The 14484-nt window shown below is 38.1% G+C and overlaps 1 protein-coding gene across 7 annotated transcripts in view; it reads right to left on the bottom strand.

The window, feature by feature from the left end:
• LRRFIP2 (LRR binding FLII interacting protein 2) overlaps positions 1-14484 on the bottom strand; it is a 118933-nt gene that overhangs the window by 49653 nt on the left and 54796 nt on the right. For 3 of the 7 annotated variants that reach the window (XM_089919013.1, XM_089919012.1, XM_089919014.1), the window contains 2 exons: positions 13191-13265; positions 11844-11891 (listed from right to left, as the gene is read on the bottom strand). The exons of 3 other annotated variants lie outside the window; for them this stretch is intronic. In XM_089919013.1, the coding sequence (XP_089775139.1) occupies positions 11844-11891; positions 13191-13265 (123 nt within the window). Of the gene's footprint in view, positions 1-5174; positions 5265-7608; positions 7678-10300; positions 10358-10805; positions 10854-11717; positions 11763-11843; positions 11892-13190; positions 13266-14484 lie in introns of all 7 variants that reach the window. One more of the 7 variants, XM_089919019.1, reaches the window with a different exon arrangement.

The raw sequence follows: 14484 nt of genomic DNA, 5'->3' as shown, positions 1-14484 counted from the left end.
ACACCATACCCAGATCTTCAAGGGCAACCTACACCCAGTCTTTAAAAAATTCTAACAGTAGTGTCCCAAATACATTCCAAATCTTCTTTTTCCCCTTACCATGTTTCAGAGATCAGAGAAAGTACTTTATTTTTATTCATGGCATTTATCACTCCCTGACCCCATGATATTTATTAACTTATTTAATAAATAAACTTATTTATTAATTGTCTGATCTCTCTCTCTTTAATGTAAGCTCTATGTCTGTATGTTCTTTTCTGTATTCCTAACATCAAGAATAGCACCTGGGGCTTACCTGGTGGTGCAGTGATTAAGAATCCGCCTGCCAATGCAGGGGACAGGGGTTCGAGCCCTGGTCCGGGAAGATCCCACATGCCACGGAGCAACTAAGCCGGTGTGCCACAACTACTGAGCCTGCGCTCTAGAGCCTGCGAGCCAAAACTACTGAAAGCTGTGTGCCCAGAGCCTGTGCTCCGCAACAAGAGAAGCCACCACAATGAGAAGCACGTGCACCGCAACAAAGAGTAGTCCCTGCTCACCACAAATAAAGAAAGCCCGCGCGCAGCAATAAAGACCCAACACAGCCAAAAATAAATAAATAAAAAAAAAAAAAAAAAAAAAAAAGAATAGCACCTGGCATACAGGACTCAAAATTTCTTGGATGAACGAATAAATGAATTATATCCCATATGTACTTATAGACTTACCTCATTTATTTTAACAGCTGCATAGTACCCTATTATCTGGACATACCATAATTGAGTTATCCTATCTTCTGCAGATAGGCCTTACGATTGTTTTAGTTGGCGTTTCAAGAAGGGAAGTACCTTAAAGGTTTAGTCTAAAACCCTGATTTTATAGCTGAGGAAAGAGAAATTCAGAGGTGAAAGATCTTGCTGAAGCATGCATAACTGCTAAATGTCAGAGCTGAATCCAGACCTCAGTTTTGTGAATTTTTCATATTATTTACCTGTATATACTGTCCAAATTACCACTGGGGGAAAAAAGTCACAGAAAAATTTAACTAAATGAAAATATACCCAGACTCCAACTCCTAGACCAACCCTCCCAGCCCAATCTAGAGAAGAGATTTGAAAACCTTCCTTAATTATTAAAACACAAAATGTCATTATTTCTGGCTCAGTTCAGATCACTTCACTCTAACTTCCTCATATTTGACAGTTTTTTCTGTTTTTTTTATTACCCACATTTGTGTTCATTTTCTGTCTCAGTAAACACCTTTTATTATAAGTACCAAGTCAGAATATAAATACTATCTCAGACTTCAAATTCTTTTTGCTACTTCTTACTGTAATACTCTTAAAAAAAAGGAACTGATTTTAGTTCATTTTGACTTCTTTAAACCACATATGAAATGTTTTAAAACAGGCGATGACAATAGTTTTTAATATTGGCAGTTATTGCCATAGAAAGGAATTATCTTCCTCACATCTATACTAGTAAAATATATTGCCTAATATTTAATGTGTTATTCCTCAGAGTGAAATAAATACCATATCTAAATAAAGTGACTTATTTTCCTTAGAGTATTTTCCAACTCTCTTCTACTAATGAGTTAAAGAGAAAAACAAGCAGCATTCAGAAACATTCTTCCAGGTCCATTTGAAACCCTGTCCCTTATCCCACTCTCACACAAATGACCCCCAAACCCACCCATTTTTTAATAGACAGTCACCTGAGAATAACCTTCCATTTCAGAGGCTGCATCGCTGACCCAGTCCACTGCAGGATTGATTCTGTTGCTTTCGCTATCTCCTGACAGATCCCAACTGCCGCACCTGCCCAAGCTGATCATGTGCCAAACTTCAGGGACTGTGGAGGTAGCAAAAATGCCTAGAGCCGCCCCGCTGCAGGGACTTGGCCAGAGACTCTTCAGTGCTCACTTTTCAGGCTCGTGCTGCATTATATGCAGCCTTCTGTTTAGACGAAAAGCTAGTTGAAACCTGGTATTCTAAAAGCCCTGGAAGGTCTACATAGCTGCATTGCAACGACAAGCTAGTGTTCAAAATGATGACCAAAAGAGTCTGCCAGATCCTCAAAAGGCTCTTAAGTGGAATAAGATATAATCATGTTTAATATACTAAGGTATAAAAGAGGGAAATGTTGGTAAAAGGGTACAAACTTTCAGCTAGAAGATCAATAAGGTCTGAGGATCTAATGTAAAACATGGCAACTACAGCTGATTTTTAAAAATTGTTATATATGAATAACATGGAAAAAATAAATATGCAATAATATGAAAAATCAGAAAACAAAGGCTATATGTACTATATAGTCACATTTTTGTAAAACAAGCAAAGTAAACTGAGATAGAGAAAAATACGGAAAATAAGTCATCAAATTGCTTTAAAAAAAAGTGTCTAAACAAAATGGTAGACTAAAATATAAAACAACAACAACAAAACAGAAAGCAAGGCTTTTTTCCTTAGTAAAGCCCTCAGGACTTGCTCATGAATACTGACTACAGCCTACTATTCTCAAAAACTTTCAAGTAAATATTATGCCATTACACTCCTAAATAATTAAATTGGTAATTTTCCAATCAAGAAAGGGGTTCCCTTGATAGCTGGAAATGGAAAGTTAGCTGACAGGCTTGTATCAATAATATTTCATATTCGTATTAATGCACAAAGAAGAGCACATGATGGCAAACTTTATTGCTTCTTTTAAGAATTTCAAATTATCAACTCGTAAACAAAGTCTTAAATATCATCTTTTCCATATTTCAGTGATAAATGCCTTTGCCTTATTTATGTCCGGGAAATCTGAAAATGCTTTGCTCTTGACATCAGAGTATAGATTGTTTCTCTTTAAATCTACACTCCTTATTTGTTGAAATTAGTACATGAGAAATATTTCTTAGAATACATATCTTGCCAAATCTTTGAAACCCTTGGTTTCTTCTTAAAAGAAAGATATTTCTTATTCTCTGATTAAGAGGCCCTTTGACCTTCATTTCAGCAAATGGCTACTCTGACAGATAATTTTATCCTACTAGAATGGTAAAATACAATTTGAACCTTTTTGAGTGGAAACAGAATTCTAGTTGTGAACACATTTTTTTTTTTTTTTTGGCTGCGTTGGGTCTTCGTTGCTACGCACGGGCTTTCCCTAGTTGTGGTGGGTGGGGGCTACTCTTTGTTGCGGTGCGCGGGCTTCTCATTGCGGTGGCTTCTCTTGATGCACAGCATGGGCTCTAGGTGCGCGGGCTTCAGTAGCTGTGGCTCGCGGGCTCTAGAGAGCAGGCTCAGTAGTTGTGGCGCACGGGCTTAGTTGCTCCGTGGCATGTGGTATCTTCCCGGACCAGGGCTCAAACCCGTGTCCCCTGCACTGGCAGGCAGACTCTTAACCACTGTGCCACCAGGGAAGCCCCGTGAACACATTTTAATACCATCATTTGAAAGAGTTGTTTAGAAATAAAGATGTATTTTATTCCAAATTTTTTTTGCTCTAGAGAGGGGTCCAACATATATTTTAGGCTTTGCCAAGAGGTAAAATTAAGGATATTATATAGGTACTTAGATAACCATTAGAAAACAAAAAACAAAGAAATCTTTGGCTGGTAGGCTATAAAATAACGGGGCTGGCCAGATTTGCCAACCACTGCTCTAGAGAAGCTTGTGCTTATGTTACAAGGTATACAGCATGACTCGATACACATATACACAGCCTATATACATGTATATCAAATCATTATGCTATATACCTTAAATATGTATACTTTTTATTTAAATATGTAGACAGATCAAAATAACTACCTGGCAAAAGAAAAGTTTTATTTAATTAGAAGAGGCAGCGGAAGACTAAAAAAAACTGTCAACCTTTTCACTCCTGTGTAGTTACTAAAATAAATTGCCAAGAAATAAACGTAAGGAGGACATAGCCAGTAATTCAGACATCACATTAGATGCTAAAAGAGTTCAAAGTTTTTAAGAGAAAAGGTGTATACAATAAATTAAATTGTTTATATCTATGAAAAAACAGGTTACTAAGCAAATTAATAAAATGGGCAATATTTCAAGGGAAGGACTTGGGAGCCAGTCTTCTAACTTTGTGTGCAGAGAGACTGTTGATGTGACCAAGGTCAAGATGGGACTGTTGCTCAGCCAGCCAGCTTCGAGCGCCAACAATCTGGAATACTTAAGGACAACACTCAAAATTGTTTTCTAGGATTAGTCATTCAGAAATAGCTATTTAAATACAATTGGTGACATGCTAAATATAAATAATTCTCTCTTCATTAAAAAACTGTCTAATTTTTTGTTAAGAAACCCTGACTCATCTGCTTCAAAGCGCTTGATAATCAGGACAGCGTTGGTCCAAGGGCAAACAACACTAATGCCAGTTACGGAGAGACGTCACAGACAGAAAATCAGGCTGTTACATACATCAGGCAGCTAGACATCTGCTGGTCTAGGTTCCTTCATTAAGGTAAATGCCTCAAGGCATTTCTACTGGACAGTCTTTCCTAAATTCAGTTCCCAATGAATGTGAAAGCAATAGATAGGCATTTCTTCAAAACAATGCCATAATCCAAATGTTCAAAATCTATTCAGATTCTTCCCAGTTACTATAAGTTAGTGACTCTTTGCTAAGCAGGATATTTTATTGTTCAACCTTCAAAGTTTACCTAAAAATTTACAGATTCTCCAAAATGAAAAGGGAAAACAAATTTTAAGACTGATAAGGAATATCTAAATATGGGCTAGGTATTAGATGGTTTTAAGGAGTTATTTTTCATTTCATTAGGTATGATAATGGCACAGTAAATAAAGAAAAAAGTTCTCAACTAGAGACGCATACTGAACTATTTATTGGGAAATGGCATGATGTATGGGATTTGCTTTAAAGTACTTCAGGAAAAAAAGGAGGGAAAGGGGAAGAAATAGATGAAACAAAATTGGCAAAATATTGATAATTGTTGGAACTGCTGAGGGGTTCTATGGGGGAAAATTTCCACAGGAAAAATGTTGTAAAAAATTGGAACATATCAATATATACATTTCAAAACAAAACAAATAACTGTATTTTATGCTAGTGTGCTGAAATAAATATTTCCTAGGCAGTAAATTAAGTTCCTAATTTAAAAATAGCTATTTTGTTAGCTGTTAGTCACAAGCCTGAGACAGTGAATCCCCATGCGCTGCACTCACGCTGGTCAGATCTGGGATGCTGACATCATCCATGTCGGAGACCACGCTCCCCCTACGATTGGAGCGACTAAAATAATCAGCTGCAGAAGCCTTTCAGTCAGGAAAAAAATGAGATGCTTTAAAAGTTAAGAAGAGAGAGAAGAAAAAGATAAGAACATTGGCATATGGGGGAAATTTTTTTTTTTTGGTGTGTGATAAAGTATCATGAAATGAAATGAGGAAACTGCTGTGACTTACCTACTCAAGAAGGTGAGAAAGAAATGTAAAGGGTTCCTAAATGACATCACAGCTCCCTAAAATAAGCTCTTATTCATCCTAGCTAGAGTCCTATGCTATAGAGATCATCCATGTACTGCCTGAGAACCAGCATCACCCTCACCATGAGGGATTCTAGGATAGCATTTACCTAAAGCCTCTACTATATTTCACAAATGTATAATGCATTATAGCTATCAGCTCTGTTAAGCACATATATCCTGAATGTGGAATTATCTGCAGAGTATTTACTGTGCCTTTTACCAATTTCCAGAGTTTCCTCTTTTTCATATTCCTCAGGACCGAGAACTGTAGAACAAAATAATGAACGAACTACATTGGCCTCTTTCTGGTTCCCCAAACATACCCAGTGTCTTCCCACCTTCGCCGTTGGCACTGGCCTAGGAAGCTCTCCTCCCAGCTCTTCAAGCAGCTCTTCAAGCAGCTCAACTCTCAGCTCAAAGGTCAACTCCCTCGGAGAAGCCCTCTCTGATCACTCCATCCAAGGGTGATCTCTCTCTCTCTCTCCGCCACACACGTGCGCACACACGCGTGCGCGCACACGCACGCACGCACACACACACACACCACTCAATGTCTTCTATAATATCACCTGCTTTTTCTCTTCACAGTCCCCGGGTTTACTTTCTCTTTTTCGTTCCTATCTTTATCAGTTTATTTTCTATTTCTTTCACCAGGATATAAGCTCCATGAAGTCAGAAATCTGGTCTATGTGGCTTACCACATTATTCCCAGCACTTAACATGGTCCCTCACATATAACAGGTACTCCCTCCATACACATTTGTTGAATTAATAAATAATGAATATTTTTTACCTCACTTATCAGCTGTTCTTTACCTCAGCTCTGTCTGATTCCCTTGCTCAAAAACTCTTCTCTTCCAGAAAGGAATCTGGAAGCCCATCCACAGAGATGCCTTCCTTAAAGCTTACAAATATGAAGTTTTGCTAAGAGCTGAGATAATCAAGCAATAGTATTCTTGTTCACAGTAATACAACTTAGATTTACATATAATAACGGTACCCACTATCTCAGAATTTTGATAGGTATTTTCTATATAGTAATTCATTTAATCCATAATATTAAGCCTACCTACAAAGATAGTCACTACATGCCCATTGTACAAATAAAGAAATTGCCATTAACACAACTAACAGGTTGGAGAAATGGTTCAAGCCCAGGCATCATCATTTCAGAGCCCCTGCCCTTTCCACTCCATCACTTTCTGGGGTACTTTCAGGTGTCATGGACTGTTGTTTCTCCTGCAGCTCTGAGTATGAGCATTAACTGGCTTGCCAATGGACCACAACTGTCTTAATCAGATCAATGGATTTCTGGCAACAAAGCTCACAAACTCTTGCTGTTCCCCTTTTCTATGAAAACTTTGTGTTTACAATCTTTCACAAAACATGACTTGTATTAAATGACCTTCTATTTTCTTAAAGGAATTATAGCCTCTTACTTATTGGGCTCTTTTGTTTTAGCTCTAAGCTGACACACCATCCTCACCAACGTAATTTTCGAATCAATTTTTAAGTATAGCAAAAATGTCATCAGCCCTCTGTAAAATTTCTTGCTTCATCAAAAGAATAACCTGAAATTATATAATTTGTATTCTAACATAGCTATTTGTTACCTCTATAATTGTAACTCTAGTTGAATTCTAAGACCAAAATTTTTAAATTTTGCCATCAGCAACTCAAAGTATTCATGGGCCTTAAAAGATGTATAAACTATGGTTAAATTTAAATACACAGCGAAGAAAACAACTAATTAATGGCAGCATGATTTCTAATCCATAGTAATGAGTTTTAAACAATGTGGAGGCATTAATTTTGCTTGAGAAATTTTTTGGTTTTGGTGAATTGTGCACGTACATGCACGTGCATAAAATAGCAACAAAAAATTGAAAGTGAAAATCTGTCAAGTACACAATGACTAGCACATAAGAGGTGTCACTAGGAAAGCTTACATAGCCCACTAAGAAAATGTATTCTCAGGAATACATTTCTGAAGGCAAATTACTCATATAAACTAAATTTGAAGAAAACACTCATTTTGTCAAGTGCAAATTTCATTTTCCAACAGATTTCATGTGATCACACAGTGTTGCAATTTTAAAACTCATCGTATGTGTTTGCATGCAAATCACGCTCACCACACTCTCCCTTCGCCCCCGGCTGGCACGACCAGAAGGAGCAATGCTTGCAGTGTCATCGTCGATAAACTATAGATATTAAAAGCAGATAATGAAAAAGATGCAATTTCACTACAGGTCTTCCCTGACTGAAGGCACATGAGGTAAGGCTTTGGGAAGCACACAAACACTCTCCATGAGCATAATAATTAGCACCATCTATTGTGCACCATTAAACCAAAAAGCTTTTTCAAGGCATAATGAACGATCATTAAAAACCAAAAGATATTTCCAAAAAGCACAAAGAATAAAATAGCACTTCATCTTTTATTTAAGTTAAATGAACGAAAAGGGGGGGAGGCATGACTCTACTGGCTAAAACCAGCCAGGGACTTCATGCTTTTTAAACCTCTAGGCCCTTTGGGGTCCTATCAGGAGTCAATAAATACATTTAATGTTTTAGTTTGGGAGAGAAAATAAAAGAATCTTCTTAAGTGAAATAATATAAGTCAAAGACAGAATTTCCTACCGGCAAGGACACTGAAATGATGATTCTTACTGTCCTTTATTCATTCCTATGCAGCAGGTGGAGATATTTCTAATATCACCACACAGTTTTCTTCCTCTTTCACCAGCAGTGGAAGACTCATCTTCAATATATGTAGGCTGCCTCCATTCTGACATCACTAAGAAACCATTCTGGCATCACTGGGATAATAACTCTGAGCCCACTTGCAAATGAAAGAGCATTTAGCCAGCACACACGGACAAGATTCTACACTTGACTGAAAATACTACCATAATTTTGTTTGCAAGGGACCATCACAGTTGGGACACTAAAAATGCTACCAGGCCCAAGAATTGCCAAGTGGAATTTTATTACCCGGTGGGTTAAAAGTAAACTTCCTCCTTATGTGAAAACACCCGTGTAATAACTTTTTGTTAGCTATTAGAGTAGAATTCTTGATAAGTGCCACTTGGAAATGGCAGAAGAAATGAGCCGAACATATATGTAGAAGAAAGTCCATATATCTCACCTATTCCACTCCACAAAGTAACCTATGTTGACCATTAAGAAACTGCTTAATAATTTCTCCAATTTTGACACTGTCAAGAATAACAAGGTAGTTCCTAAAGTCATCATTTGTTATTGAAAATGTTAATTATTAGAGTTTTTTGGTGGGTAATATGGCAATATATAGCATAATTTAAATGTAAATACTCTGATTCCCATCATTTCATAATTAGCAATTTACCATGCAGATCTACTCATACAAGTCCACAAAAATATACCTGCATAAGCATGTTCATTGTACAAGTGTCTGTAGTAGCAAAACTCTGACAACCTAAATGTCCATCAAAACAGGAGCAATTTTTCAAATTTACAGCCCAGGCACTAATGGAATGATCCATTGCCATTAAAAAAAAAATGTGCTGACATAAACCTATCTCCAAGAGGCACTCAGTGGCAACAGTAACGGACATGGTTTACTTTTTAAAATCTTTTAAATGTCAAAAAAAGAATGAAAAAAAAAAAAGACTGACAAAAAAATGAAATAGATCTTTATATACTGATTTGAAAAGATACTTTGAGTAAAGAAAACAAGTTGAGCAGTATGTATACAAGTCATTTACATACTGTTCAAATAAAGGACACTCATATATACATGAAATATCTCTGAAAGGATATACAAGAACAGAGGTTGCATTTGGGGAATGGATATAGGAGGAAAGGTCAGAGAACTTTTATTTTGTACTTTCCTTAAGCTAATATTACATTTATAAATTAAAAAAAAAGTTCGCGGGCCTCTCACTGTTGTGGCCTCTCCCGTTGCGGAGCACCGGCTCCGGACGCGCAGGCTCAGCGGCCATGGCTCACGGGCCCAGCGGCTCCGCGGCATGTGGGATCTTCCCGGACCGGGGCACGAACCCGTGTCCCCTGCATTGGCAGGCGGACTCTCAACCACTGCGCCATCAGGGAAGCCCTAAAAAAAGTTTTAATACTCCAGAAAGACTGGGTGATTAGAATTGTCCCAGTTTTCTGTAGCAATTTTTTTTTTTTTTTTTTTTTTTTGCGGTACGCAGGCCTCTCACCGCTGCGGCCTCCCCCATTGCGGAGCACAGGCTCCGGACGCGCAGGCTCAGCGGCCATGGCTCACAGGCCCAGCCGCTCCGTGGCATGCGGGATCCTCCCAGACCGGGGCACGAACCCGTGTGCCCTGCATCGGCAGGCGGACTCCCAACCACTGCGCCACCAGGGAAGCCCTGGAGCAATTTTTAAAAGCTGACGTATTTGATTTCTTCTCCTCCCACTCCACTGATTGACAGGCTGGTAAGCAAGTGAAATGGTTCAATGTAGGAAGTAGACATGAAAAGGAGGAAGGAAAAGGATAGGGCAACCAACTCATAGTCTAAATTATCACCACTGAGAAGACAAGAATTTCCACACAAATGACAGTTATATATAAATTTTTAAAAAATTCTAATGGCACTGGTTCCAGACTCACTTAAGAAATTACGTGCTTAAGTCACATTCATACAGAAACCACCCGTTAGGACAAATTAGTTCTTGAGTTTGTGTACTGAAGCAAAATGATAATCCATGCACAATAGAGTGAAACACACCACATCCTCAATATTCTGAATGGTGAGTACAGATTAATGAAACAATCCAAAGTGTCTATAAAGCATGCAAAGAGACTAGACAGCTCACCACAGGACTGCTTCGGGCTGAACTTGTTCTTGATGAGTGAAAACTGTATTCAGATGGCTATAAAGTTTCCAAGAAGAAAGGTTTTACAATTAACGATCAGCTCCTTTTTCTGCTGGGAATACATCAGTGCCCCTGGACCTAACTCGCCCCTGGCTCTCAGGTGAAGATAACTGTTCCTCCCCGGCCTGAACTCTTCTTCACTCCCACCCTCACCATCCAGCAGCCCACGGCAGGAGGGAGAAGAAAGGCCCTGAGAAGCGCTGTTCCCAGCCTCTTCCTGAGGAACTAATGAGCCAGGAAAGAGGTTTCTCTACTTGTATTGCCTTCATGCTTTAAGCCACAGTTTCCAGCAGGTGCCTTCTCGCAGCTTGGGTGAGAGCCACCATTGGCAAGCTGATGGATCACAGCTTGTAGAGTAATTATAGGTCAGATTAAATGACTCTGTAAGTAAACTGTGCCCACCTACACACCACCCTCCTCACCACCTCCACCTGCTTAGACTTACAGTTCGAGAACCATAAGGGTTATATAATCCACCATCATACAACGACGCCTAAAGAACAAAGGAAATGCCATTTATCTATTCAGCATCAAAGTTATTTTGAAAATGACATAACTTCTTTGCAGTACCTAGTTCCAAAAGTTTTGAAGAATGGTGTTAACGTGTACAGCCTCCTGAGGTGGTAACACTCATTTATGTATGCATAAATTCCTGCGTCAGCCTCATTAAAACTTCAAACTCACACTTCATTTAAAAAGCACCACTGGTTACAGCACTGCCTTTCATCATCACGTTATGAAATTAGGAGAACATTTACGACTTTATTCTCTCAAAAGAGGAAATAGAACAGAAAAGAAAGTAAGGTACAGAAAAGAAAGTGAGGTACAGAAAGCATTTTGCCCACTGTTACGATAAAATTAAGTACAAAGCCTCAGGTTCCCAGTCCACTAGAACAGGCCACAAGACAACAAACAACACCTTGAAAGCAACCAATTCCAACTCGCACATTACACAGAGCTACTGTTTTGTCTTTCTAGTCAGCTGGCTCCATTAGAGTCTAGTATTAACATGGCCAAGGCCACAGCTGTTCCCCCCCAAAATATGACACCCCATGCATGGGCAGCCATCTCACAAAAGTATGCAAGTGTAGTGCAACCCATGCAAGTCTACCTCCTCTACAGGAAGCCAATTCTAAGCAAGGGCCTACCAACAGCCAAGCAGTATCTACCGCTATGATATGCTCATTTTTGCTCCTCAGAAGTTTTGTATTTTAAGCACAGGCAGCACAGTCTGCAGTACACATAGCATTAAAGCCATGTGTCCTTGACTATTCTGGAGGAAAGACGGCAAGCCAGAGTCAGCACCGTGACAATGGCCCCACCAGGAGTACACACGTTGGAAGAGGAAAATACACACCAGACTGGCACTTCTCAGAAGACCAGAATTTGCAGTAGGGGAGGCCTATGGAGAAAGCACATGATTTAACCCAAAGAAAAGCAACTGATAGCTATGAAGGCACCATACTCCCCAGGAAGTACTAACCCTGTAGCTCTTAGATGTTGCCAGAGGGTCACTGTATAGGGAAGAAGACTGATAAGAAACAAAACAAAATAAAACAAAACAAGCAAAAAGAAAAAAAAAAAAAGGAAAAAAGAAGAGGAGAATCAGCCTCACCATCATGCAAGTAGAAGACATATTTATTTTATACTCTATAATTCATTAGTAATTCTTGAGTGTTTAAGGCAGTTAAGTGACACACAATGTGAGAAAAACTTAATCATTAGAAATCTCTTTGAATACCAATTTTAAGGGATAAGAAAGAAAAACACTCGGAATAGTTTCCTATAAATGGGGTAAGTCCTATTGGTCTTTGAACATTAGTGTTAGGAGATGGGATGGGCACCTAAGAAAACACTCAGGAAAAGAGGGCCACGGCACAGGGAGTGTGGCAAACAGTGTCCACATCCCAGTCCCCAGCAGCTCCTGCGACATCTAATGGGCTTATCCTGATTATTGGGGAACCAGGTAAATGAGCTCTGAGTTATTGCTATAAACACTCTCCCAAATAGATTAGAAAACGTGTATTTCACAACAAGCCATGGACCAAGTGCCTTAGTTTAATTAGATAAATTGTACTGGTCACAATGAATCCACACACTAACAAGGCACAGCATTTTTAAAAAAGGAATTAAATCTTTTTCCTGATGTCATCTCAAGACACAATTTTCAGTTTTTTTCACCAAGCCCAATCAGACATGGAAAATAAGATACATAAATATCTAAGTTATGTTTTGACAACTGAATTATTTCAAATGTACTATGCGCTATATATTTAAATATGTGTTTTAAATGTATGATGTGCCAAATGCCTTGAAAAAACGAGATTCTAACATTAAATATTACATTCTTCTCATCCCACGTACAGTTTAAATTTTCACATGTATATTTTTAATAAAAGGGCATACACTGTGATATATACTGATGCCTACAACTTATTTTGAAATGCATCCCCCCAAAAAGATGGACTGATGGATGGAGGGACAGCTGGACAGATAATTACATGATAAAGGAAATATAGTAAAATATCAATTGTAGAATCTGAGTGGTAGGTACGCAGGTGGCTACTATAAAATTCTTTGAACTTTTTTTGTATGTTAAATATTTTTCATTAAAAAAACTGGAAAAAAATGGTACTCATTTTAAATATGGTGATTCAATAGTTCCCATTATTTAAAGATACACTCACACAGACTATGTGAATTCAGTTACCACAAACTAGTATATACACAGCCATTCACAGATTAGTTCTAACTAGTCAAAATGCAACAGGGGATTAGAAATGTGTTAAAGTTGGATAAAACACATGAAGCCAAAAAACTTGTGACAAACCCGAGTATAGTAGGCAGAAGTGGGTTTGCTATGTCTAAGACTGCTATAGTTTCTCTGGTCAAAGTAGAGGCCACTCTGCAAAAAGCAAAATTAAACACATTTTTCTTAGGTTAAATGCTGTTAACCTAAAAACACAGAGGCAAAATCGGATATTGCCAAAACCCTTCTCCTCCAAAATAATGATTTTAAAGCATTGAATCATATTAGGTGAAAGTGAAAATAACAACTATTTCAGGTCTCTCAAAAAAGATTAATATTAAAGATTAATATTTAAAAAATATTAATATTAAAATATTAACTATTTTCAAACCAAGTCATTGCTAATTTTTTTTTCTTTTTTTACTTTAAAAACAAGAGTATAAACTCTCAGACAAAATGGAATGGAAATAATAAATGATTTATTCTCATGTCATACTTAGAAATGTCCTTGAAAAACCCAGGATGAATGAATAATTACCACTTTTATAATCTATTTGGCAATGCCACAGAAATCATTAAAGTTATTTTTTCAAAACTCCTGGCCCTGCCCGAGGCACCAGGACTCACCTCTCCCCAGAGCTCCCAACACTGCCCCCACCAGGGCATCTCACTAATATCCTCTCCATTTCATTCTCTCCCCCTTCCTCACTGCTACCAGCCAAAGCCTCCCAACCCTCTTCTCCACCCCTCCAATGGTCAGAACCCTGCCCATGGGAACCTTGAGTTAGCAGGGAGCTTAGGACTGTACTTCCTCTGCCAGTGCTGTAGCAACCTGACAGGAAAGAGGTGTTCCTAACACCCCACATGGGCATTCTAGACATTTTTTCCTCCACAGAAATGTTTAGCAAGGTCTGCTGGAATGGAGAGCACTATTAGTTCCATAGTTTAATTACGTTATTGGTTGAAGAGTCTTCTACAAGACAGCATGGGAACTCTGCCATTGTGTACTTTATTGTTTCTACCAGAAAATTAATTTCAAGTTCCCAAAATTATAAAATCTATAAAAACAATCATTCAGAATGAAACCTATATGTGACTTTGGTACTACTTATAATACCACAACTAAATAAATTCAAATTTCTAAAATAGGTATAAGAATCTCACTAAGCCTATTCTTAAGGTATAGTCCTCCAAAGGACAGTTCATAAATGAAAATACATTGTTAACGAACTTCGTGGGACACTTTCCTAATGCTAGCCACTAGGGTTAGATATATTAACTTGATATTAAATCTTGTAAATGAAAACAAAATTATTTTTAAATAAGTTCTGATAAGTCATGTTTCAGTATATTATCAAGTTTCAATAATGCCTTA

The sequence above is a fragment of the Delphinapterus leucas genome, chromosome 10 (assembly GCF_059928025.1).
Source record: "Delphinapterus leucas isolate spDelLeu-1000000601 "Yukka" chromosome 10, BTC_Dleu_Yukka2, whole genome shotgun sequence".
Classification (NCBI taxonomy): Eukaryota; Metazoa; Chordata; class Mammalia; order Artiodactyla; family Monodontidae; genus Delphinapterus; species Delphinapterus leucas.
This window is presented reverse-complemented; position numbering and strand designations above follow the sequence as displayed.